At 38.1% G+C, this 24036-nt stretch overlaps 1 protein-coding gene across 3 annotated transcripts in view; it reads left to right on the top strand.

Moving 5' to 3' along the window:
* SLC35B3 (solute carrier family 35 member B3) overlaps window positions 1–19685 on the top strand; it is a 33727-nt gene extending 14042 nt beyond the window's left edge. For all 3 annotated transcript variants that reach the window (XM_081325948.1, XM_081325949.1, XM_081325950.1), the window contains 7 exons: window positions 1579–1733; window positions 7854–7961; window positions 8973–9070; window positions 11018–11110; window positions 11594–11705; window positions 13253–13322; window positions 17890–19685. In XM_081325948.1, coding sequence (XP_081182074.1) covers window positions 1579–1733; window positions 7854–7961; window positions 8973–9070; window positions 11018–11110; window positions 11594–11705; window positions 13253–13322; window positions 17890–18040 — 787 coding nt within the window. In that variant the 3' untranslated portion in view covers window positions 18041–19685. The remainder of the gene's footprint in view (window positions 1–1578; window positions 1734–7853; window positions 7962–8972; window positions 9071–11017; window positions 11111–11593; window positions 11706–13252; window positions 13323–17889) is intronic.
* Window positions 19686–24036: the final 4351 nt, after the last annotated feature.

Here is a 24036-nt window from a genome sequence, read left to right as displayed (position 1 = left end):
CCAGTTTCCAGCAAAAAAAATCCTGTTCAATTGAACTGTTTTACTTCAATCATGCATTTGCTTAACAATAGTGTAGTCACAAAAAAGGCCAGAATATTATTTCCGGTCATGTGGGTGTCTCGATTTATGACTTTTAAACCTTCCGACTGTAATTCTGTGACTATAAGTCAAGGACTATTAAATCTTAAATTTAAAATAAAATCTAAATTCCTAAATGTGAAAGAACTGTCTGTTCAGCCATTGGACTTTTATTCCATCTTTCTACCAATGAAATTCACTTAAAGCAGCTGCGGAATTCATGGGGCAGATTTTATATCAGGCTTTCTTATGAGAATTCAAAGGGTGAAATTGTCAGCACAGCTGTTTGAGAATTATCCTATTGATTGTTGTAAAAATGAAACAATCCTTGCTCTTGAGACCACATTCTTTTTTTTTCACCATGTTAATGTGGGAGAAAGCATAAAGACTGTATAAGTTCTTTTTTACAAAAAGAAAAAATGAGCGAAATTGTAATAGTAAAACAGAGGCTTTACCTTGAGTAGTTAAACATATTTTGACAACATTTAATAAAATTCAGATTTCAGCATATATATATATATATATATGTGTGTGTGTGTGTGTGTGTGTGTGTGTAAAAAAAGTTTTGGATTGCTAACAAAGAATTAAAGGGAGACTGATATAGCTATTTCAAACTTATTTGTTCTCATCAGTCAGCCACACCCTTCTGAGATTCGAACCTGGGCTGGTTTGCCCCATGTTTGGGGCCTAGCAAGGTATTCTAAATACTTAACAAACACTTAACATACATAAAAAAGATAAAGGTTCCCCCGCACATGCGTGCTAGTCGTTTCCGAAGAGCCGAAGAGCCAGCGCTTGTCCAAGGACGTCTCCGTGGTCATGTGGCCGGCATGACTAGACGCCAAAGGCGCACGGAACGCTGTTACCTTCCCACCGTAGTGGTCCCTATTTTTCTACTTGCATTTTTTACGTGCTTTCGAACTGCTAGGTTGGCAGAAGCTGGGACGAGTAACAGGCGCTCACTCTACACACACACACACACACACACACACATAGATATATAGATATATACATATACAGACACAGACCCGAATACTATATGTGTGTGTGTGTGTGTGTGTGTGTGTGTGTGTGTGTGTATGTATATATATATATGTATGTATATGTATATGTGGGGAAAAACTCAAATGACCAAAGATCTACATACAAACACCCGCGAAAACCTCAGAAAACATATATATATATATATATATATATATATATATATATATATATATATATATATATATATATATATATATATATATATATATATATATATATATATATATATATATATATATATATATATATATATATATATACATATATATATATATATATATATATGTATATATATATGTATATATGTATATATGTATATATGTATCTATGTATGTATATATGCTTTGCAGAAAAAGCCACCAACTTCATTCATACTTTTTACTTACCAAAATAATTAATCCTCTCTATAGTGTTGCCATTTGTTCCTAATATTAGAGCTTCATTTATATTTTCCAGGATCCCAGGCAAAACCTACATGATAATAGCTTTTCTAACAGTGGGGACTATGGGTTTATCAAATACCTCCTTAGGATATCTGAATTATCCTACACAAGTAATCTTCAAGTGCTGTAAACTGATCCCAGTTATGATAGGAGGAATCTTTATACAAGGTATGGCTTATTATTGTTATTGATTGCTCTTCATTTCAAAAAATAACCTTGTAAAGCCCCTGTATTGGTTTCTCCTTCCCCCTCCCCAACCTCCACTAAAAAATAATCTAGAGGGCTTAATTTTGATCAATAGGAAATGTACATGAAAACAAAATCAGAAACAAGGCCTCAAATCCACTTATGTTCTCCAAAGAATTTTTATACATCTTGCATATCTTGTTGCTAGCAAGAATTGCAAACTATTTTCTGCTACCTTTAGGCCAGGGGTGTCAAACTACCGACCCGCGGGCCGGGCGCATCAAGACAAAACCGCACCTGCCCCATTGCCAGCAATGGGGAAAAAACTCCGATACGTCACGTGATGTCATGTGACATCACGAGTTTGACATGTCTGCTTTAGGCTGTTGAGATAAATTTTAATATTTGATTGGTGAAATACCGTATTTTCCAGCGTATAAGACGACTGGGCGTATAAGACGACCCCCTACATTTCCTGTTAAATTATAGGGTTTGGGCTATACTCGCCGTATAAAACTACCCCTCTTCCAACGCACACCAAATAAAAATTAAAAAACATCAGATTTGATTTTAATATGGTAATTTTAATTCAAATGCTTATGACATGCAGGTGCTTAGTAGGAAAACTGTCACTTATAAACATAAGGCTGTTTGTCATCAAACATGTAAACATAAAACAGTGCAAGTGGATTAAATAATAATAATAATAATAATAATAATAATAATAATTAATAATAATAATAATAAATAATAATAATAATAATAATAATAATAATAATAATAATAATAATAATAATAATAATAATAATAATAATAATAAGTTGAAAGGGACCTTGGAGGTCATCTAGTCCAACCCCCTGCTAAGGGAGGAAACCCTATACCATGTCAGACAAATGGCTGTCCAGTCTCTTCTTAAAAACCTCCAGTGTTGGAGCATTCACCACTTCTGGAGGCAGGTTGTTCCACTGGTTAATTGTTCTAACTGTCAGGAAGTTTCTCCTTAGTTCTAGGTTGCTTCTCTCCTTGACTAGTTTCCATCCATTGCTTCTTGTCCTGCTTTCAGGTGCTTTGGAGAATAGCTTGGCTCCCTCTGCTTTGTGGCAGCCCCTGAGATATTGGGTCACTGCTATCATGTCACCCCTCACCCTTCTCTTCGTTAAACTACACATACCCAATTCCAGCAACCGTTCCCTATTTTCCTAATTCACTTTTTCACTTTTCCTAATTCACTCTAAAGCTTTCCCTGCGCAGAGCCTTACGTAAAACCAGCTGCCTGCAATTAGTGCAGGTTCGCATCCCACCAGGCTCAAGGTTGACTCAGCTTTCCATCCTTCCAAGGTAGGTAAAATGAGGACCCAGATTGTTGGGGGCAATAAGCTGACTTTGTAATAATGCTGCTTGGGGGGGGGGGTGAAAGCCCTAATAAACAGGCATATACACAGAATGAAGGCTATTGCTAAGCACATTGATTTGTGCTTTAAATTGTAAGCCACCCTGAGTCTTCGGAGAAGGGCAGGATATAAATGGGATTTTTTTTAAAAAAAAGACCAAATGGGAGATCCGCTCCAGGTTTTCCAGCCAGCCCGCCCAGTTCGTGAGTCAAATGTGTCCTTAGAGCTAAGCCGCTGCTCTGGCTGCTGCCTTCCCCACCTGCCTTTCAAGTTGGGATATACTACAGCTGCTCTTCAACTTTAGAAAGAAAGACGCCCAGACCCCAGCCTGTAAAAAATCACAGACTGCAGCTTCTTCTCCAATTGGACCCGCTTTCCCTGTGCAGACTAAATGGGAGATCCGCTCCAGGTTTTCCAGCCAGCCCTGTCCCTAAATTTTCAGCACCCGGCGTATAAGACGACCCCTGACTTTTGAGAAGATTTTCATGGGTTAAAAAGTAGTCTTATACGCCGGAAACTATGGTATTTGAAACTGCCTTATTATAAGAATATCAGAAGAAGAAGAAGAAGAAGAAGAAGAAGAAGAAGAAGAAGAAGAAGAAGAAGAAGAAGAAGAAGAAGAAGAAGAAGAAGAAGAAGAAGAAGAAGAAGAAGAAGAAGAAGAAGAAGAAGAAGAAGAAGAAGAAGTTGGAAGGGACCTTGGAAGTCATCTAGTCCAACCCCCTGCTCAGGCAGGAAACCCTATACAATTTCAGACAAATGGCTGTCCAGTCTCTTCTTAAAAACCTCCAGTGTTGGAGCATTCACCACCTCTGGAGGCAGGTTGTTCCACTGGTTAATCGTTCTAACTGTCAGGAAATTTCTCCTTAGTTCTAGGTTGCTTCTCTCCTTGACTAGTTTCCATCCATTGCTTCTTGTCCTGCTTTCAAGCGCTTTGGAGAATATCTTGACTCCCTCTTCTTTGTGGCAGCCCCTGAGATATTGGAACACTGCTATCATGTCACCCCTCACTCTTCTCTTCGTTAAACTACACATACCCAATTCCAGCAACCGTTCCCTATATGTTTTAGCCTCCAGTCCCCCAATCATCTTTGTTGCTCTTCTCTGTACCCTTTCTAGAGTCTCGACATCTTTTTTACATCGTGGTGACCAAAACTGGATGCAGTGTGGCCTTACCAAAGCATTGTAAAGTGGTAGTACTTCACTTGATCTTGATTCTATCCCTCTGTTAATGCAGCCTAGCACTGTGTTGGCTTTTTTGGTAGCTGCAGCACACTGCTGGCTCATATTGAAGTGATTGTCTACTAGGACTCCGAGATCCCTCTCACAGTTACTACTATTGAGCAAGGTACCACCTATACTATACCTGTGCATTTGATTTTTCCTGCCTAAATGTAGAACCTTACTTTTTTCACCATTGAATTTCATTTTGTTAGATAGCGCCCAGTGTTCGAGTCTGACCAGATCCTCCTGTATTTTAAGCCTATCTTCTGGAGTATTGGCTAATCCTGCCAGCTTGGTGTCGTCTGCAAATTTGATGAGTTCCCCATCTATCCCCTCATCCAAATCGTTAATGAAGATATTGAAGAGCACTGGGCCCAGAACAGAGCCCTGGGGCATCCCACTACACACTTCCTTCCATGTAGATGCAGTTCCATTGAGGACCACACGCTGAGTACGGCCTGTCAGCCAGCTACGAATCCATCTGGTGGTGATGCTATCTAACCCACATTTTTCTATCTTATCAAGTAGTAGGTTGTGATCTACTTTATCAAATAAAGTCCAAGTAAATTATATCTACAGCATTCCTCTGGTCCACTAATTTTGTCACTTGGTCAAAGAATGTGATAAGATTTGTCTGGCATGATCTGTTTTTGACAAACCCATGTTGACTTTTAGTGATGAATTTGTTTGCATCTAGGTGTACGATGATTTGTTGTTTGATTATCTTTTCCAGAATCTTCCCAGGTATTGAGGTCAGGCTGATAGGTCTGTAGTTTCCAGGATCTATTTTTTCCCCTTTTTTGAAGTTGGGAACTACATCAGCTCTCTTCCAGTCCTCTGGTAGTTCCCCAGTGCTCCAGGATCTTTGAAAAATATAGTTCAGTGGTTCTGAGATCACGTCTGCCAGTTCCTTGAGAACTTTGGGGTGTAATCCATCTGGTCCTGGTGATTTGAACTCGTCTAGGCTGGACAGGTGTTCACTTACCATTTTTTTGCCTATCTTAACTTGCGTTTCTATTCTGTTTTTTATGGCACTGGTTTGGGTAGGTTGGACTGTTTTTTCCCTTTGTGTAAAGACAGATGCAAAAAACGAGTTAAATAGTTCTGCTTTCTCCCTATTGCTTGTCACCTTCTTGCCACTTTCCCCCACTAATGGACCAATCATTTCCTTAACTTTTTTCTTGTTTTTTATATGTTGAAAGAAGCATTTTTTGTTATTTTTGACTTTTGTCGCAAGCCTTAGTTCATTTTGAGCCTTAGCTTTCCTCACTTCATCTTTGCAGGCACGGGCTATTTGCTGATATTCTGACTTAGTTATGTGCCCCTCTTTCGAATTCTTATACTTGTCCTTTTTATCTTTCAATTTATGAGAGAGTTCTTTATGCAGCCATGCTGGTTTCTTTTGAGAACTGTTATTTTTCTTCTTTGTTGGTATTGTACTAGACTGGGCCTTTATTATCTCACTTTTCAAAATTTCCCAAGCTTCTTGAGTTGTTTTCCCCTTTAGGATTCTCATCCATGGAATTCTTCCCATGGTCTCTCTAAGTTTATTGAAATTAGCTCTTTTAAAGTCCAAGACTCTAGTTTGGCTGTGTTCTATTGCTTGTGCCTCCAGAATGTCGAATTCCAATATTGCATGATCACTTCCCCCCAAGGTTCCTATGGCTTCGACATTTTCTATCATTTCATCTCTGTTTGTGAGAATTAAATCCAATATGGCTAATCCCCTAGTTCCCTTCTCTACTTTTTGGGAGAGAAAGTTGTCTGCTAGGTTTGTCAGGAATCTGTTTGATCTTCCACTTGGTGCAGAGTTTGTCTCCCAGTTGATATCAGGGTAATTAAAGTCCCCCATTACTATTGTGATGTGCTTCTTACATACCTTAGTTAGCTTACTAGCAAAAAGTTCATCTATTTCCTCTGCTTGGTTGGGCAGCCTATAGTATACACCTATGGCAATGTCATTTTTTCCCCTTTTATATTGACCCAAATGCATTCAAAGTTTACAGTTTTCGTCATTGTTGTGCTCTATTTCTGTAGAGATAAAGTTATTTCTTATATATAGAGCAACTCCACCTCCTCTTTTGTTTAGTCTGTTTCTTTTAAATAGTTTAAATCCCTCTAGCTGTGGTTTAGCCTGCCTAAAATATAGAGAGAATATACATAAAGTACAAATAACGTGTTAAGTGCTTTGGATTCATTTAAAATCCCATCACTCGTACATATATGAGCATCCAAAGTATGTTGTGAAATACAAGAAAAGAATCTCAGAGCACATCACCATGTTCCTAACCCTTTTGTGTACTTGTTGATCATGCCACTTATGAGCTATTTCAGTGATAATACATAGTTAATTGACTGATTATAACTATGAGGAGAACAGAGTAGAATGCTTATGAATCATTTGAGAACTCTTGCACAGGGGAGACAAGCACAAAAGTATAATATCCCCTATTAATAAAATTCACCAAGTCCCCCCTTTTGCTTCACTATAATAACCTATGGAAAGAAAACTGGTGTATTTTTTGTGGAAATTATTACCTGTGAAAAACTTCCTTTGAACTCCATTCTTAGATTTACTTTTTTTTAAGCAGCTAGTTCTGCTCCTGAAATTTGACTGCAGTAAAGTTATTTAGCTGGATTAACCACAGAACAATAATAGGTGGATTAAGTGATAGCAATTAAATTTAAAGTCAAATGTTAAAACGATTTCAAGGCTGAAGTCCTCTTTACTGTTTAAATTGCAAATTTCAGACTTAATGTCTTTTCCAAATTCCTAAAATGGCGCAAAACGTGATGAAGTGTACCATTTAAACATGCTTATGATAGAAGGATTTAGATGGTGTGCAAATGGCAGTATAAGCCAGGCAGAGAATGCACACAAGCCCTCTGTTGTGATATCGTGTCAGGACATTGACACAAAAGGACTGCTTCATGTGTTCCTTTAATGCCATAGTAGTGAGTGCTTCTGCTTTGCTCCTCACATCAGTATGTACATATATACATACATACATACATACATACATACATACATACATACGTGTGTGTGTGTGTGTGTGTGTGTGTGTGTAATAAGAAAACAGTGTGGAATGAAAAAGTAACAGTACAGTCCCGAAAGAGAGCTGCACCAGTTTGCAAAAAAAAAGTGTTTCATCTGTTCTTGTCATTATATGTAAAAATACCCCATTACTGCAAAACATTTTGAAAATGTATATGAATTTTTAAATGCCACAAAATTAACTGTTCTTTTTACTGTAAAAATATAATAGATGGCTATCTTATTGTTAACTACTCCACTGTGTGTGTTTGTGTGTATGTATGTATACAGAGAGAGAGAAAAAGAAATATTGTACAGTGTGGAAATAGCCCACATAAAAAGAAGAATATTAATGTAGCATCATATGAATGGGCTAAAGTAGTCTGCCTGAGATAGTATCAACATTGTTTCTTCTCCCCTCCCCCTCCCCTTTTTTTTATTTTAACAATACAGGAAAACGTTATAATATTGTAGATGTTTCTGCTGCAGTATGTATGAGCTTGGGCTTAATATGGTTTACTCTAGCTGACAGCACAGTTGCACCAAATTTCAATTTGACAGGTAACTTTTATGTTTTGGAATTTTGTTCTGTTTTTTAAACTTGGAAATACATGCTGTTTACAAAAGTGAATATATAGGTAAAGTGAAACTATTGACTGGTTGAATTCCTGTAGGGACATGGACAGTTACACAAATCAGGCTCTCTTGTTTATTGAGGTCTAGTTAACTTGATAGTGGTCCAGGAGATATTTCAGGTAGTCCTCAGTTTAGAAAGAGTCATTTAGGAACAGTCATTTATATACAGAGTTACAACATCTTGTAAAGGGTGCCTTACAACCCACAGGACATTTCTGGCCATCATAAAACTTAATCCTGCATGCGCGTCCGCACACACATACCCTGCATCACATGACTGTGTCGCCATAAAATTGAGGGCATAGCTGGAAAGCTTGAACTACACACAATTCAGATACTAAGTTTTGGATATCATATTACTTCCCTGTTTCATTAACTTGGTATTTGAATTTGAACATTTACAGTGGATTCAGAAAGTGTACAGACCCCCTTCACTTTTGTCAATTTTGTTATGCTGCAGCCTGATTCCACAGTTGTTGAAAAAACATTTCTCATTAAATGTCCCCTCAGTACCCCATAATGACAAAGTGAAAACAGAATTTTAGAAATGTCCATAAATTTATTAAAAAGAAAACTCTGAAATATCACTATTTCATGCTAAACAGACAAAACTAATTTCCTATTTTTCCTTGAAGTTTTTACTAGGTCTCCAACCAATTCATAACCAACTACTTTGAAATCTTTTAGTATTAACTTAATTTTCCTCTTTCCCCCCCCCCACAGCTGAGAACAGAGTATAAGTGCTATATATTTCTGACCAGTGAATATTAATCTCTCTGATTGGACTGTCAGATTTGCTTATTATTACAAAGCTGTTATATTCTAGACATTTTCATAAATAAATATATCCTTTAAAATTGTAATTGTTGGCTATGTATGTCTATTGTTTAAGTATATTTACATTATACCTGTTTTTATTTTTCTGATTATTTGAAGGAGTGGTCCTTATATCCCTTGCCCTCTGCGCAGATGCAGTTATAGGAAATGTGCAGGAAAAAGCAATGAAGTTGCACAGTGGCTCAAATTCTGAAATGGTAAATCCTCATTTTTTTTTGTAATGTCATTTAGTTGATTGAGAAACATAGGGTTGAACTGTAGGACTTTTGTTAGAAATCATGTTGTTAAAAATTCAGATGGAAAAATATTAGAAGAGATACTACTGGTTATATGGTTTGTATTCTGTTGCTCTGATCTAAAAGAAAGATAAAAAAAAACTTTTGTTAAAAAAATGTATCAGTTTTTCAAACATTCAGCTTTTCCAGATGGATTAAGTATATTCATAGTATGTTATGTATTCATTAGCCTCTTTTTTATTGTCCTTCAGTTAGAAGGCCACCACTACCAGACTTGTTTTAACATTTACTCCGTTAAATGTAGCAATAGCTCTCAATAGCTGACATAGATTGATACATTGGACTGCTGTTTTTAAATCTGTTTTCTTTATTTATAAATCGGGTATACAGAAAAAAGGAAGAACCTGTTTTAAACATTCAAATTGTCTCAAGATGTTTGATAATTGATTACAGTCCCTAACAATTATAATTAGCCAGACTGTAATATTAAATGTTACATTTGTAAATAGTACTGAAGCATAAGGTCCAGTAGTCACATTAGCACAGCTCAATTTCAGTACCTTTTATTGGACCTTTTGATCCCTGATATCCAGATTATGGAACTAGATCTGTCTGTTCAAAATATGGTCACGCTAGTTAAAAATAACTTTTGTACATAATTCTAATTCAGTTTCTCAACCATTTATGTCTTATCACTAAGTTAAAATTAACATTATTCTTCCACATAAAAAGTTTGAACTTAATATTTTAATATATATTTGATATTCAGTAATGTCAGGAACTTTTTAATGTATTAAGACAGAGGCACCTTTCAGTTTTCTGACGTTCTGTCTCTGGAATAAAAACAACATGCCCTTTAATAGAAGGAGAGAATAGTGCATTTTATTAATGTACTACCGAAAACAGTAGGCATTGATCAAGATATAATGACCCATTGATTTTGATGGAGATTTAAGAATGCATTTCACTGAAATTAGTGGGTCTTAAACATTTCTGACTTTGATTTCCCATAATGTACTGTGTATAGCAAGGATTACAGATCACAGTTCTTCACCAGTATACTCTAGTGAGAGCCAAATTGTATTATCCATGGAATATCCATAGTTTAAACTTTTGCTCCTGGATTTCTTGTCTGATTCAAATAATGCGTGTTCACAAATTAGCTGTTTCAGGAGAAAAATAGCAGCCAATGCACGGGAATACAATATAATACCAGTAAATAGTATCTTGAGATACAGCAAGTCTTCTGTTTTAGTGAAAATGTTGGGCTACAAGTGTAAGTCAGTTGAAAACAATGGTTCAGTATTTTTCAGAACTGAACCGGAAAATTTTCTCTACTACCAAAACAATTTTTGAAAATTAATATAATACATCTCTCTCTTTTTTTCTTCCATGCATTTTTCCCATGAGTAGAGGGCCCACTTTTTTTGGATCGACCAAATGTTGATCCATTAGTTGAGATAGGTGTTGCCTGCTACACTTGTCACCTGATATTGTGGGCCGAGTAAAGTGAGCGGCGCAAAGTTAGCCATCTGACTAAGGCAGGATTATAACTCACAATCTCCTGGTTTCTAGCCTGGTGCCTAAGGCTCTTAAACCAAACTGGCTCTGTAGGGCAATGCATGACACCATTGCATAATTTTCCCAGGGCTGATCTTATTTATCTCATTTGTTGACTGCCAAAATATAAGTTAGTTATGTGAAATGCAGATTACTTAAAATAATTGTGAGTCAAGTTCAAATTATTTAGAAGCCAACACCCTAATTATGTCAGAATTTGCTTTCATCCAATTATTTAAAAAAAGGATATTGCATTACCTAAGGGAATGTTTGCAGATCCACAGAGCAAATTTGTGACATATTTGAAACAACAGAAGTTTAAATAATTTGTTTTTGTAATTATTCTAGGTTTTGTATTCCTATTCAATAGGTTTCCTGTACATTTTATTGGGACTGACATGCACTGCTGGCCTAACTCCTGCAGTAACATTCTGTTCAAAGGTAAATGTGTTGATCCTATTACAATTTTCATTATTTTAAAATGTAAACTTTGCATTTATGTGCTGTTGGGGTACTTGTTGGATGAATTGTTTAATATTTTTTTCTATTTGTGCTGTTTATAAATATAAAATAAGAAAAATAAATTGTATTATTCATTAAGGCTGAAAGATAGTCCCCTTCAACCGAACTGGGAATTATTTCTCAGTAGATACATTTAGCATTGTACAGTAATACAACAAACCTTGGAAACGCTTATATGTAATCACCCTCATCAGAATTACTTTGTATTCTTTGAAATGTCAAGGAATGTTTATAATTTAATTATTGCTTTATCCATTATTCATCAAAAATTAAATACAAACTTTGAAGGCTTTAAGCACTTTTACTTTAGTTCAGGCAGCATATTAAAGACATTTATTTCATTTTGCAATACCTCAGGGTTTGTTTAGCATTTTACTAATAATGTTGTTATTGTTCTTGCAGCGCCCAGTTCAAACGTACGGCTATGCATTCTTATTCTCCTTGACTGGCTATTTTGGAATCTCTTTTGTCCTGGCTTTGATTAAAATCTTTGGGGCTCTTTTAGCTGTAACAGGTATTATTGAGTTTATACATTTACAGGAGAATTGAATCAGACACCATGTTTGGATGAAATTTGTAAACTGTGTAATTTCTAGATGTTTGAAGTAGGTTGATGAAGGTCTTCTACTACAGCTACAAAGCGCTCTAGGTTTGCTCTGATGCCTGTTCATTTATTCTGGATTTTTTTAAAAAAATAATCAGGTGGTAAGAGTGCAAATTAAAAAGCATGCAATGTTTTCATTTTGATATAGATATTATTGGAAAGAAATTGGCATAAATTCAAATTCATATAAGAGGTTCGTGAAATTCCATAATGAGCTATGGAAAAGAATAATCATTAATATATATAAATAAATTATACATTTAGCTATTTAGAAATACGTTTTCAACTGTCTTTGTTTAATAGGGTTTCAATGAAAACTGACCCAGAAATCTTCCAAGGGGGTTGAAACAGGTGATATTCACCACAAAAAAAATATTCTCAATCAATTGTAAAATAATTCAGCTGAAAAACCAAACATAGTCATTAAAATTGAAAAGACAAGAACAAAAGGCTGTAGAAGGATCTTGACTTATTCTCCAGCCTTGTCCAAAGGCTTTGACTAACTTCAACCTTACCCTTGCTTCCATATTTGGATTTAAGTGACAACTGAGGCAATCCTATGTATTACTGCTTCTTTTGTTTAGCATAGACTGTCTCAATAGCTGCAAACTAAGTCTCAGCTTGACTGGTAACAGCCACTGAAATGGCACCCAAAATAAGGCTGCCCGGTTGTCAACCAAATTTGCCAGTAGGTTAATGTAATTAAACCACTTTTCCTCCTTGTATTTCCATTTGTCACTCTTTAAAATTACCATGATCATAAAGAAACCCTTTTTTTTTGGGGGGGGGTGATGGGGGCAGATATGTTCTGTTACTGCTGCATAATATTTCATAGGAAGACATTATGGCAGAATAACATCACAAAGTGTTGAAGGGTTGATAAGAGGTCCTACAACTACGAAATTGTACTGAATCAAGAAAGCTGACAAGCTTTCTTGGCAACATAATTTGCTGATATTGTGCCTACAGGGGAATTCCACTATAAATGCCCTGTGATATTTGACTATTCTGATACCTAAAGAGGTTGCTATATAAGCTAATAACTAGTATACCGCAGTACGTGTTAGATAGCCTTAGTCGCCTGTCTTCTACCAATTAGTGAAATTGCTTGTCACCATTAATAAGTTTCATTCTGAGATGAAAGCTTTCTCTTTAATAACCAGTTATAATCACTTACTTTTAAGACACTGCCTTTCAATATGTTTAATTACTTTGCATTCCCATTCCTTGATCCAACTTCTAACTGTTTCAAGCTTGAACACTACAGCGATTTTCGGGAAGAAAGTTTGTTGGACAGACTGGTTAGAGCCTAGGGGCAATTGAAATCAAGCAGTACAGGATTGAAGAAGCTTCGTATTTATATTTTCTACAGCGTTCTTTAAGAAGTTGTGTGTTGTTGTTTTTTCATTTGATTGGAATGAATATATAAAATCCTTCTGTGTTTTTCTTCCCTTCAGTTACAACTGGAAGAAAAGCAATGACGATTGTCCTTTCTTTTTTGTTTTTTGCAAAGCCATTCACATTCCAGTAAGTATTTCTCTTGTATCACATTTTTGTTTAAAATTTGATACGTTTTATTCAAATACATTCACAAAAAACATACAGTTAAATCATACAATGAGAGATTTGCACTAGATCATACCGAACATACGGACACACAGACGTTTACCTGTCTTCATACGTTTGCTAAGAAGTCAAGTAGGAATAGAAAATATTGAAAAAACAGACGGGCAACTGAGCAAACGGCTGTAGACATTTCTGCTGAAAAGCACAGACGTGAAGATTGTTTAATGAAAGAGTAGCCTGGTAGGGACTCCTTGTCTAATGAACATCAACCCTTTTTTAGAAACACCTAAACAAGACATCTCTCTTTTTTCTTTCTCTCCATTTAGTTTTGTTTTACTCGCGCTCATCTCCCATTTCCATCCCCAGCATGCTTCTTCCCCTTTATTGCTGCCTCTAGGGCACAGGTCTGCAACCCGCGGCTCCGGAGCCGCATGCGGCTCTTTCAGCCCTCTCCTGCGGCTCCCAGTCCTCTGACATGTGCAGTCCAAAAAAAAAAGTGGGACTAAAAAAGTTCAACCAATCAAATATGCAGGGTAGGTGCATATCTTCCCTTGGCTCCACTCTTCAGTCAAACCCTGTTCTGCGCATGCGCGCATGTACGCGCATGTGCACACATTTTTTGCGGCTCCCAGTTTTTCCTTTTGTGAGGGAACCGGTTCCGAGTGGCTCTTTCACTGTTTCAGGTTGCTGATCCCTGCTCTAGGGAAACAAAGGAAGGGAATGTATTGTGTACCTTCATTTGTGCATGTGGGATAGGTTTGTCTTTGTGGGAGAAGAGAAGGATATTTGATAGATGCAGATTAAGGATTGATTAACTTTTAAAATTTAAATCAGTGTTTATTGATTCAGTTGATTCTAATTTATTTTTGTGATTTTTTCCCCCTTTTTCGGAGTTTACGTTGAGTCATGCATTTGTTAGGTGAAAGGAATCTCCAGGATTGATTTAGGCAGTGGGTTAGGACGCTGAGCTTGTCGATCAGAAGGTCGGCAGTTTGGCGGGTCGAATCCCGAGTGCCGCGTAGCAGAGTGAGCGCCTGTTACTCGTCCCAGCTTCTGCCAACCTAGCAGTTCGAAAGCACGTAAAAATGCAAGTAGAAAAATAGGGACCACTACGGTGGGAAGGTAACAGCGTTCCGTGCGCCTTTGGCGTCTAGTCATGCTGGCCACATGACCACGGAGACGTCCTCGGACAAGCGCTGGCTCTTCGGCTTTGAAACGGAGATGAGCACCGGCCCCTAGAGTCGGAATCGACTAGCACGCATGTGCGGGGGAACCTTTACCTTTACCTTTTAGTAAGCCATAGTAGGTCAGGTGGGGAAGGTGGTTTGTGTTTATCTATTGTTGTTTTTTTCTGTCTGTTTTTACCTTGTGGTTGGAATAACTATATCCAATTTCGGGTGGTCTTCCTTGAGGTGAATGCCATATGTCTCTCTTTTCTTTACATGTGGATGCACTTGTAAGTTCGTCCGTTGGTAAATATCGATTGTTACACTTGAGAGCTTTATCACGGTGATGTTAGAATTATTTAACGGAACAATGTGGATAAGGTTTAGTTAGATCAGGGGTAAGCAACCTTGGCTCTTTTATGACTCGTGGACTTCAACTCCCAGAATTTCTGAGCTATGCCTACCCCTGAGTTAGATCTTCTGACAGTCATTCTAAAACTATGGCTAACAACAAGTATCTAATACTACATCTTGATTATTATCATCATCAGACCTGCTTCTTTAATCAATCTCAGTGAGCAGGAAGTAATTCTGTCCTACATCATCATCTGGTTAAGTTCCAACCTCAGTCTGCATTCTGAATGTAGAGATGCAGAACAACTTGTCTTAAAAAGTTAATCTAATTTTATGAGAATCTCAGCTTTGGTAACCTGGATTTATCAAGATACTTTAGACCACAACCCCGGTTACATCTGTCAAGGGGTCATATGAACAGATAAGCGATATAAACATCCGTGCGCGCCAGGTTGGGGCAGAGACCACTCTACACCGCACTCCTCCTGATGAAACTCATGCATAAGCCTAGCAATTGAGCTATTGTAATAACAGAGTTTTCCCATCCATCTTAAAAATAAACATCAGAATCAAATGTGCTCTCACTTGTAAATTGGGGGGAGGTAGAGAAAGTAAGTTCGAGAAACCTTGGTTTTATTATAAAAATTATTTATTTATTTATTTATTTATTTATTTATTTATTTATTTATTTATTTATTTATTTAGATTTATATACCGCCCTTTCCCGAAGGACTCAGGGCGGTTTACAGGGCATTTAAAAAACAGTCAATACAAACGTTAAAACAAATTAAAAGAGATTAAATAGAACCCTGAGAAAATTAAAACCCAGTTAAAATTAAAATTAAAAATATTCTCAGCCTGGGCCAGAGAGCTCGAAGAGCCAGGTCTTCAGGTCCCGGCGGAATGAACGGAGGTTGGGGGCAGTCCTAAGCTCCGCAGGCAGCTGGTTCCACAGGGCAGGCGCACCCACTGAGAAGGCCCTATCCCTGGGTGTTACCCGCCGGCAGTCTTTAACCGGCGGCACCCTGAGGAGACCCTCCCTGTGGGAGCGCACTGGACGAAGGGAACTTGATGCTGGCAGCAGGTGTTCCCTCAAATATCCCGGACCCTCGCCATTTAGGGCTTTATAGGTCATCACCAGCACCTTGAATCTCAGCCGAAGGGCAACCGGAAGCCAATGCAGCTCGCGGAGTAGAGGTGTTACATGGGAGTATCGGGAGACCCCCATCATGACTCGCGTGGCCGCATTCTGCACCAGTTGAAGCCTCCGGGTGGTCCTCAAGGGCAGCCCCATGTAGAGAGCGTTGCAGTAGTCTAAACGGGAGGTCACGAGCGCATGAGTGACTGTGCGTAGGGCATCTCAGTCCAGGTAGGGTCGCAACTGGCGCACCAGGCGAACCTGGGCAAAAGCCCCCCTGGTCACAGCTCCTATATGGTCTTCAAAAGTGAGCTGCGAATCCAGGAGGACGCCCAAGTTGCGAGCCCTATCAACGGGGGGTAACACCTCACCCCCCATCGTTAGAGATGGAATAGTCTGGTTCTTATTTGAAACAGTAGGAGTTCTTTTTATTATAAAGAAGTGGAGGAAAAAGGTGTAAAAGCGTATAAGCTAGTGATGGCGAACCTTTTAGAGACCGAGTGGCCAAACTGCAAGCCAAAACCCACTTATGTATCGTCGGGTGCCTGGTGGGTGTGACCAATTGGGTGGGCGTGGCTGCGGTGGTAACAGCATGCTGGGTGGGACTAAAAAGTTCAATCAACCAATTCCACCTTTGCGAGATCTTTTTTTCCCGTGGGAAGATGAAATTGATTGATTGATTGAACTTTTTTTTTTTTTGCACACGGTGGCGGAGGCCTAAAGCAAAAAGGTTTTATAAAACCCAGCTGAAGGCTGGGGCGATGGCATGCGTGCCCACAGAGAGGGCTCTGCATGCCGTGCCATAGGTTCGCCAACACGGATATAAGCTGTTTTTTAAAATACTATATAAAATAAATACAGGTAGTCCTTAACTTACAACCACAATTTAGGCCAAACTTTCTGTTGTTAAGTGAGACATTTGTTGAGTTTTGCTCCATTTTACATTTTTTTTTATTGAAAAGTTTTACAATACATTTTTTTAACAAAACAAAACCCCTCCCAACCCCCTCCCCTCTCCCCAACCCTCCCCAACACCTCCCTCCCTTCCCCCTCCCTCCTCCCCGACTTCCCAGAGCTCAATACAGGGTATAAAAATACAAACAATCATAGTCTACCTTATGCAAACATCAATAAATTATTAAATCTATCGCACTTTAACTCTTATAAAATAACTACAAGCAATATAAATATCACATCAATACTTATTCAAATGCTAAATGAAACTTTTTAGTCCCATATTTATTCTGGATATAATCAGTCCATCTTCTCCACTCCACAATATATCTCTGTTGCGACTGGTCTTTCAAGTACGCTGAGATCTTTGCCATTTCCGCCAGGTTGGAAACTTTTAAAGTCCATTCTTCTATAGTCGGCAGTTCTTCTTTCTTCCAATATTGCCCTACTAAAAGTCTCGCTGCCGTAATTAAATTCAACATCAGCTTAGTGTCCATTTTACATTTCTTGCCACAGTTGTTAAGTGAATCACTGAAGTTGTTAAGTTAGTGACACGGTTGTTAAGCAAATCTGGCTTCCTCATTGGCTTTGCTTGTCGGAAGGTCGCAAAAGGTGATCACATGACCCCGGGACACTGCAGCTTGTCATAAATATGAGTCAGTTGCCGAGTCTGATTTTGATCACGTGACCATGGGGATGCAACTGTGAAAAATGGCCATAAGTCACTTTGTCCAGTGCTATTGTAACTTTGAACAGTCACTAAATGAACTGTTGTAAGTCAAGAACTATCTGTATATTCTATAACCCATTTCACTTCTGCAGTGGCTGTTTTGCATTCCATATGAATCTTAATGTATTGGATTGCTACACCTGCAGTTGCTAATGTGACTCTTTTTCTTTCATTCATCCCTTTTAGGTATGTGTGGTCAGGTTTATTAGTTATCCTTGGCATATTTCTCAATGTTTACAGCAAGAATATGGATAAAATCAGATTGCCTTCACTGTGCCGTCCCTGGAATAAATCTCTGGAAGATAGAAAGACAAGGACGTTATCCCAAACAGTATAGAATTGGCCTGGGCCCTGTGTTGCACTAAACTGTTTGCTTCTGTTCTTTCATTGCAATAGCCTCCAGCTGAATCATTTTCCAAAGGGAATGATGTTAAAACCAAAGGAATCGAAGGCGCTTTTGTCTACTTGCAGATAATTGGTGTCAACTTATCTGCAAAACTTTCTTTCAGCACTTGGACTCCCTTCTTGGAAGGGATGGTTGAATGATGTCATTGGACAAGGAACGTGGAAAAATAATAATTCTTGGGAAAGCTGCTATTGAAATTGCCTCTCTAAACGGAGCATTTGGGAGAGCGAATAATGTGATTAATCTGGGCATTTTAATTGTGTAAAAGGTGCTTTGGCAGTGGCTGAAATCAGTGGACCTTGTTTGACTGTTGGAATGTTTATTTAAATGTAATTTTGCATTGAAACTTAATTGAAGCAAATCAAACTTGATTGATAAAAGTGAAAGTTTAAACCTTCAAGGTTGAGATCTTTATGCCATATTTTTTTCTCTTTTTAAATAATAAAATCTATCGCAGATTGTTTTTAACCTTTGTTCTCGTTTTAGCACCGTGGATTTCTTCTGACAAAAACTAGAGCTCCTAAACCAAGGGTCCCCAATCCCTGGGCCATGGCCTCTTTGGAATCGGGCCATACAAGAGGCAGGCCAGCCCACACGCGCGCACGCAGCTTGACTCACACGGGCAGTAGGCTGGCATGCATGCACATGCATGTGCAACTCAACTTGTGCAAGTTGACCTGTGTGCATATACGTCTGCACACTGGCCCACCGCTCGGGCAAGTCGAATTACACATGCACTCGTATGTGCCAGCCCACCGCTCATATGACCTAGTTTCCCTCCCAGCTGGGCTGCCAAGCTGCAAAGATTGGGGACCACTGTCCTAAACCATAAGGGCTTTTAGAGAAGAGAGCAATCTGCTATCTATGCATTTTCTATCAAACAACTGATTCTTTTTATGAAATTATCTTTCAACTAATGTTACAAGTAGGTCTGCACAAATGTTCTGAGTTCAAAATGGTCATTTGAGTGCTCCAAGCTTGAAATAAAACTGAAGCACGCTGAGACTACTCTTTCAAGATTAAGTCAGTGCAAATTTGTCAGCCTCAAAGCAAAAACTTGGCTATTTTGAATTGTCATATGATGAATATTCTGATCATAAAATATAACCTTGAACAAACCAATGCAACCTTATGTTCCGACTTCAAAATAGAAAATTTCGAATATTCTGAGCTCAAAAGCAAAATTTAAATATTTCGGTTTTGTTCTGATGGAACATTGTAATGGAATGTTTTAAGGAGGATCATTTGGTTCTGAGCTTGAAAAAAATGCATTTCTCATTTTATTCACATCCCCCTTATAAAAGTATTCAGAAAGGTTTGATTGCCAGCCAACTTACATCATTCCACAAAATACTGTTTCTTGTTCCTTCTGCACATTGAAATGAAAGAAGACAAGGCTGGGGAAATAGCTAGGGAGTAGCAGGTGAATTATTTTGTACCTTTTTTGATATTGTAATTAAGTTATAAATTTGATCATTCTGTGAAGTTGTCTGTAGTGTGCGTTTTTCTTAAAGCAAATGCTAAAATAATGTGCCACACTAATTTTATAGCTAAATAAATTATGCACATGAGTGTATACTTGCATATTTTACCTACATTATTTTGTTTTTGTAATAATCATGAAGATCCAGAACACTTGTGCAAGATAATAAAGTCTTGTGCAATGGAATTAGTCTGTTTGAACAGATCATCAGAAGATCTCAAGCAAAATCCTTTATCCTAAGCAGCTGAATATTCCATTTCGGGAACAAAGCATATATTTTGAAGAACATAATATTGTACTTCCTATCAGGTGTTCCTAGATTTTGTAGGACATAGCTATAGCAATAGGACTTAGACTTATATACAGTTTCACAGTGTTTATAGCCCTCTCTAAATGGTTTACAGAGTCAGCATATTGGTCCTCAACGATCTGGGTTCTCAATTTTACCGACCTCGGAAGGATGGAAGTTGAGTCAACCTTGAGCCGGCGAGGATCGAACTCCTGGCAGTCAGCAGAATTAGCGTGCAGTACAGGGAAGAGCAACAAAGATGATTAGGGGACGAGGCTAAAACATAGGGAACGGTGGCTGGAATTGGGAATGTCTAGTTTAATGAAGAGAAGGACGAGGGGTGACATGATAGCAATGTTCCAATATCTCAGGGGCTGCCACAAAGAAGAGGGAGTCAAGCTATTCTCCAAAGCACCCGAAGGCAGGACAAGAAGCAACAGATGGAAACTAATCAAGGAGAGAAGCAACCTAGAACTAAGGAGAAATTTCCTGACAGTTGAGAACAACCAGTGGAACAACCTGCCTCCAGAAGCGGTGAATGCTCCATTACTGGAAGTTTTTAAGAAGAGACTGGACAGCCATTTGTCTGAAATGGTACTATAGGGTTTCCTACCTGAGCAGGGGGTTGGACTAGATGACCTCCAAGGTCCCTTCCAACTTTATTATTATTACTGCATTCTAACCAATGTGCCACCTCAAAGAGGTAGTTCATAGCATTTTATCATAATTTGACAAAGGGTTGCTTTATTTTACACAGAGGTATGAAAAAGATCAGTTGAATATTTTTTTTCTTTGGCTAACCAACTGTCCTTATGCATTTCACATATAACAAACATTAATAATTTTTGGTTGGCAGCCCGCTCAGCATCCATTTTACATTCCAAAAGCAGAATGAAAGCAACTTACATTTTCTACACTTTCATTAAAAAAAGATAATCAGTATTGGCATCAAACTTAATTTCCCAGTTTCTTGGCTGAAATCATGATAAAAGAGCTCACTTTGGGAAAATGAAATCTATAGCATAGCACTGGCTTATTTAAACTTCTCAGCTGTCCTATTCTGAAAAGCTGAAGAAGAGAGTAGGAAAAAAAAAACACGAGTCAAAAGGTATTTATTAAAAAACATTTTTTCCTCCTTTTTGTTTCTTTTAAGCATAGGGTATTTTGCTCCTCACACTCCCTTTGCCCAGTTCATCTGGTTTGGCTGGCCTCTGCTATTTCCTGAGCCTTGTGCAATAAATAATGGGAGATGTCTAAAGCTCATCACAACTGCAAATAGGGTGGTGCAGAACCATCATCCTCTGAAAATTGCCACAGCAGGAATAGTTGGCAGCTCATCTATTACAACCATTACTCCAACACAACCCTTCCCTATTTGTCCTTGGCTATTGTAAGGCAGGCTGCTAAGGCAGAGATCCTTGACAAAGCCTTAGTCTTACTTGTATTTTATAAGGTTTTTTCCCCTCCAAGGAGCAAAACAGTCTTATGTATGTAACACATATAGCCCATAATTTGCCACTATATGTGCTTGTTCCAGGGACTGCAGCCATTCCCAGATGTCTGACTTCCTCATCTTTACTCCCCAAGTCTAGAATATACCAGTCAAAAGTGCAGGTGTTGCATTGTTATATTTTCACAAAAGGCCATGAATGGCAGCCAGGACCACAAGATGAACTGCTTCCTTTGCATCCATCATTCTTGTAATTGCTGAGCCCAAATAACAAATCTTACCATTTTCATTAGAGCTAAAATGATTTTGAAGCATTATTAAAATCATAAATAATGCATTGTTATAATTTAGTTGTGTGAAATAGAAAGATATGTTTCTTGGACATGGGTAACAATACATGGATTACCATACTATACATCACTATTTTCATTGAATTACTAGCAGTCTATGAACATTTCTGTAATTTTCCCAGACTTTAGAATCCTACCCAAGTTCCAATTTGAGTACAATTGCTACTTGGGCCAATTGCTCTGTCATAACAAAAAAACTAAGCATCCTGATCAAGGCCACCTTTTTTCGGCATAGTCTCCCCAGATGCTTGTCAGATTATTTGTTCACAACCAACAGAGTTGTAGACCAATGCCAGACTGAAGAAGACATGTCTAGGCAGTTGAACAACATGTACTTGAAGAGAGCCCAGAAATTGAAAACGTGACCCCATTTTTTAAAAATCCAGAGCAAATTCAAAATATATACACCATCCTTACCTGCAGTGTTGTATCAGATCATTCTACATAACGAATCTGTTAATTTGCACTACATTACGAGTAAATCATCATAAAATAAACATTCCAAATCTTTGAATCATTTTTGAAGCTTCCATTTTCAGGGGAGAAAATATTAGATATGAAACAGATCATAATACTGATATCATTTATCATCTAGCAAAAATCAGAATTGACTGACTGGATATACTTGGCAATGAAATAGGCTCTTTTACATGCCACAGTGTTACAGCTGCTCTTGTACTAAGCAGATTATAAAACAAGGAAATGCAAAAATGCACAATAAAAAATATTCATGCAACTAAATTGCAGCATAACCTTTGTGAGCTGCAGTTCACTTCCTCAGATGTATAGATTTCCTACAACATTTCAAGGAAATAAAGCAGAATGTGAATTTTATACATTTCAACCACAGACTCAGGCTGTTATAAAGTTCTCCATCTCTCCTTCCTATTTTGATAGAAACACAGGTATGTGAGCAGCTTGGTGGCCTAGCGGTGAAAATGCTCACCTCCCGCTCAGAAGGTTGAGAGTTCAATGCTAGGTAGCAACAGATTTTCTCTCCAAGGGCACAAAAAATATCTGCTGTGAACTCTGCATAGCATCAGGAAGGGCATCCACCCCAATTCTGCCCCAAATTAAGTACAGGGTTGTAAAAAGGGAGAGGGGTTGTTGTTTTTTACTTTACACAGGTGTGTCCAGCTGAACAGCTCAGATTCTTCCTTTTGTTTAACATCTGATAGAATCGTCAAGACATTTTGACCGAAAAACCAGTGTCATATTTTCCTGTCAACTACAAAAGGGACCGTATTTTAAATGTGGGTATTTGCTAAAACATGCTTCCAAGTGTTGAAGTAGTATGTAGGTGCTTTAGACATTAATCAACCACCCCAATGAGAATAAATTGAAACTGCACAAAATAATTTCTAGGTGGCTTGTGCCCTTAGATTTCATGGATTAGCAAGTGATCTGGAAAGCAACGCAGGCTGTTTTTCATGCTTGCACAGTAGAGATTCGCCATCTCTTTCAGGTCCGTCTCCTTGTCAAGCCCGCAGACAAAAGGAGGAGGAGGAGGAGGAGGAGGAGGAGGAGGAGGAGGAGGAGGAGGAGGAGGAGGAGGGGAAAAAGAGAGAATGACTTCCATGCACTCCATTCATGTCAGTACTCAACAACTTTAACAGCACAAATATTCTGCAGTCAGTCATGAAAAGAAATTTTTAATAATAAATATCTAACAATTAATGGGCTGGTAGCTGCAGTTGTCTTGAGGGCATAATATCTAATTTCCTTGCAGTGTCTCAATATCCTTACTTTTCACGCTGCAACAGTCTATCATTAAAACCGAATGCAGGTTTCTATCACTTTTATTTATTTTTCAAATCAACTTATAAATCAGTGCCAGGCCTTGTTACAGATGAGTTCCAATAAATTATCGGCTGTGGACAAATTCTGAATGTTAAACACTCCGTTCTCTCTCCTCACTCCTCCCCCCCTCCTTTTCCCCCCTCCCCTTTCTCTTAGTCTTAGTGGGCTTCTTTGTAGCCCTCTGGGCTTGGAATCCTAGCGCAGGCTGGATTTCCCTCTGTAGTAGCAACCAAGAACCTTGCTACTTAATTACATGCCATTTAAATAATGTAAAAGGGCATTTGTATTTCTGCAAAAATGAATACGTACAGTAACAATTTGAAAGTTCAGAAACAAGATTTACCTTTTTTGAACTTGGCTGCAGGTAGCATATTTTTTTTTTGTATCATACATACACTCTTATATTCAACAGAGGGGGAAAAATCTCTTTTATATTTCCATTAGTAACTGGAGAAGAGGAGTGGAGGAATTTTTTTCTTTCACTTACCATAGATTTCAGACACTCCTGGTTCATTATTATAGTTATCTATTGCAGCTGATTTGATTCCTATTCCT

Source organism: Vipera berus (genome assembly GCF_964194415.1).
Source record: "Vipera berus genome assembly, chromosome: 3".
Classification (NCBI taxonomy): Eukaryota; Metazoa; Chordata; class Lepidosauria; order Squamata; family Viperidae; genus Vipera; species Vipera berus.
The sequence above is the reverse complement of the archived record's forward strand: the minus strand, read 5'-3'. Positions and strand labels throughout refer to the sequence as shown.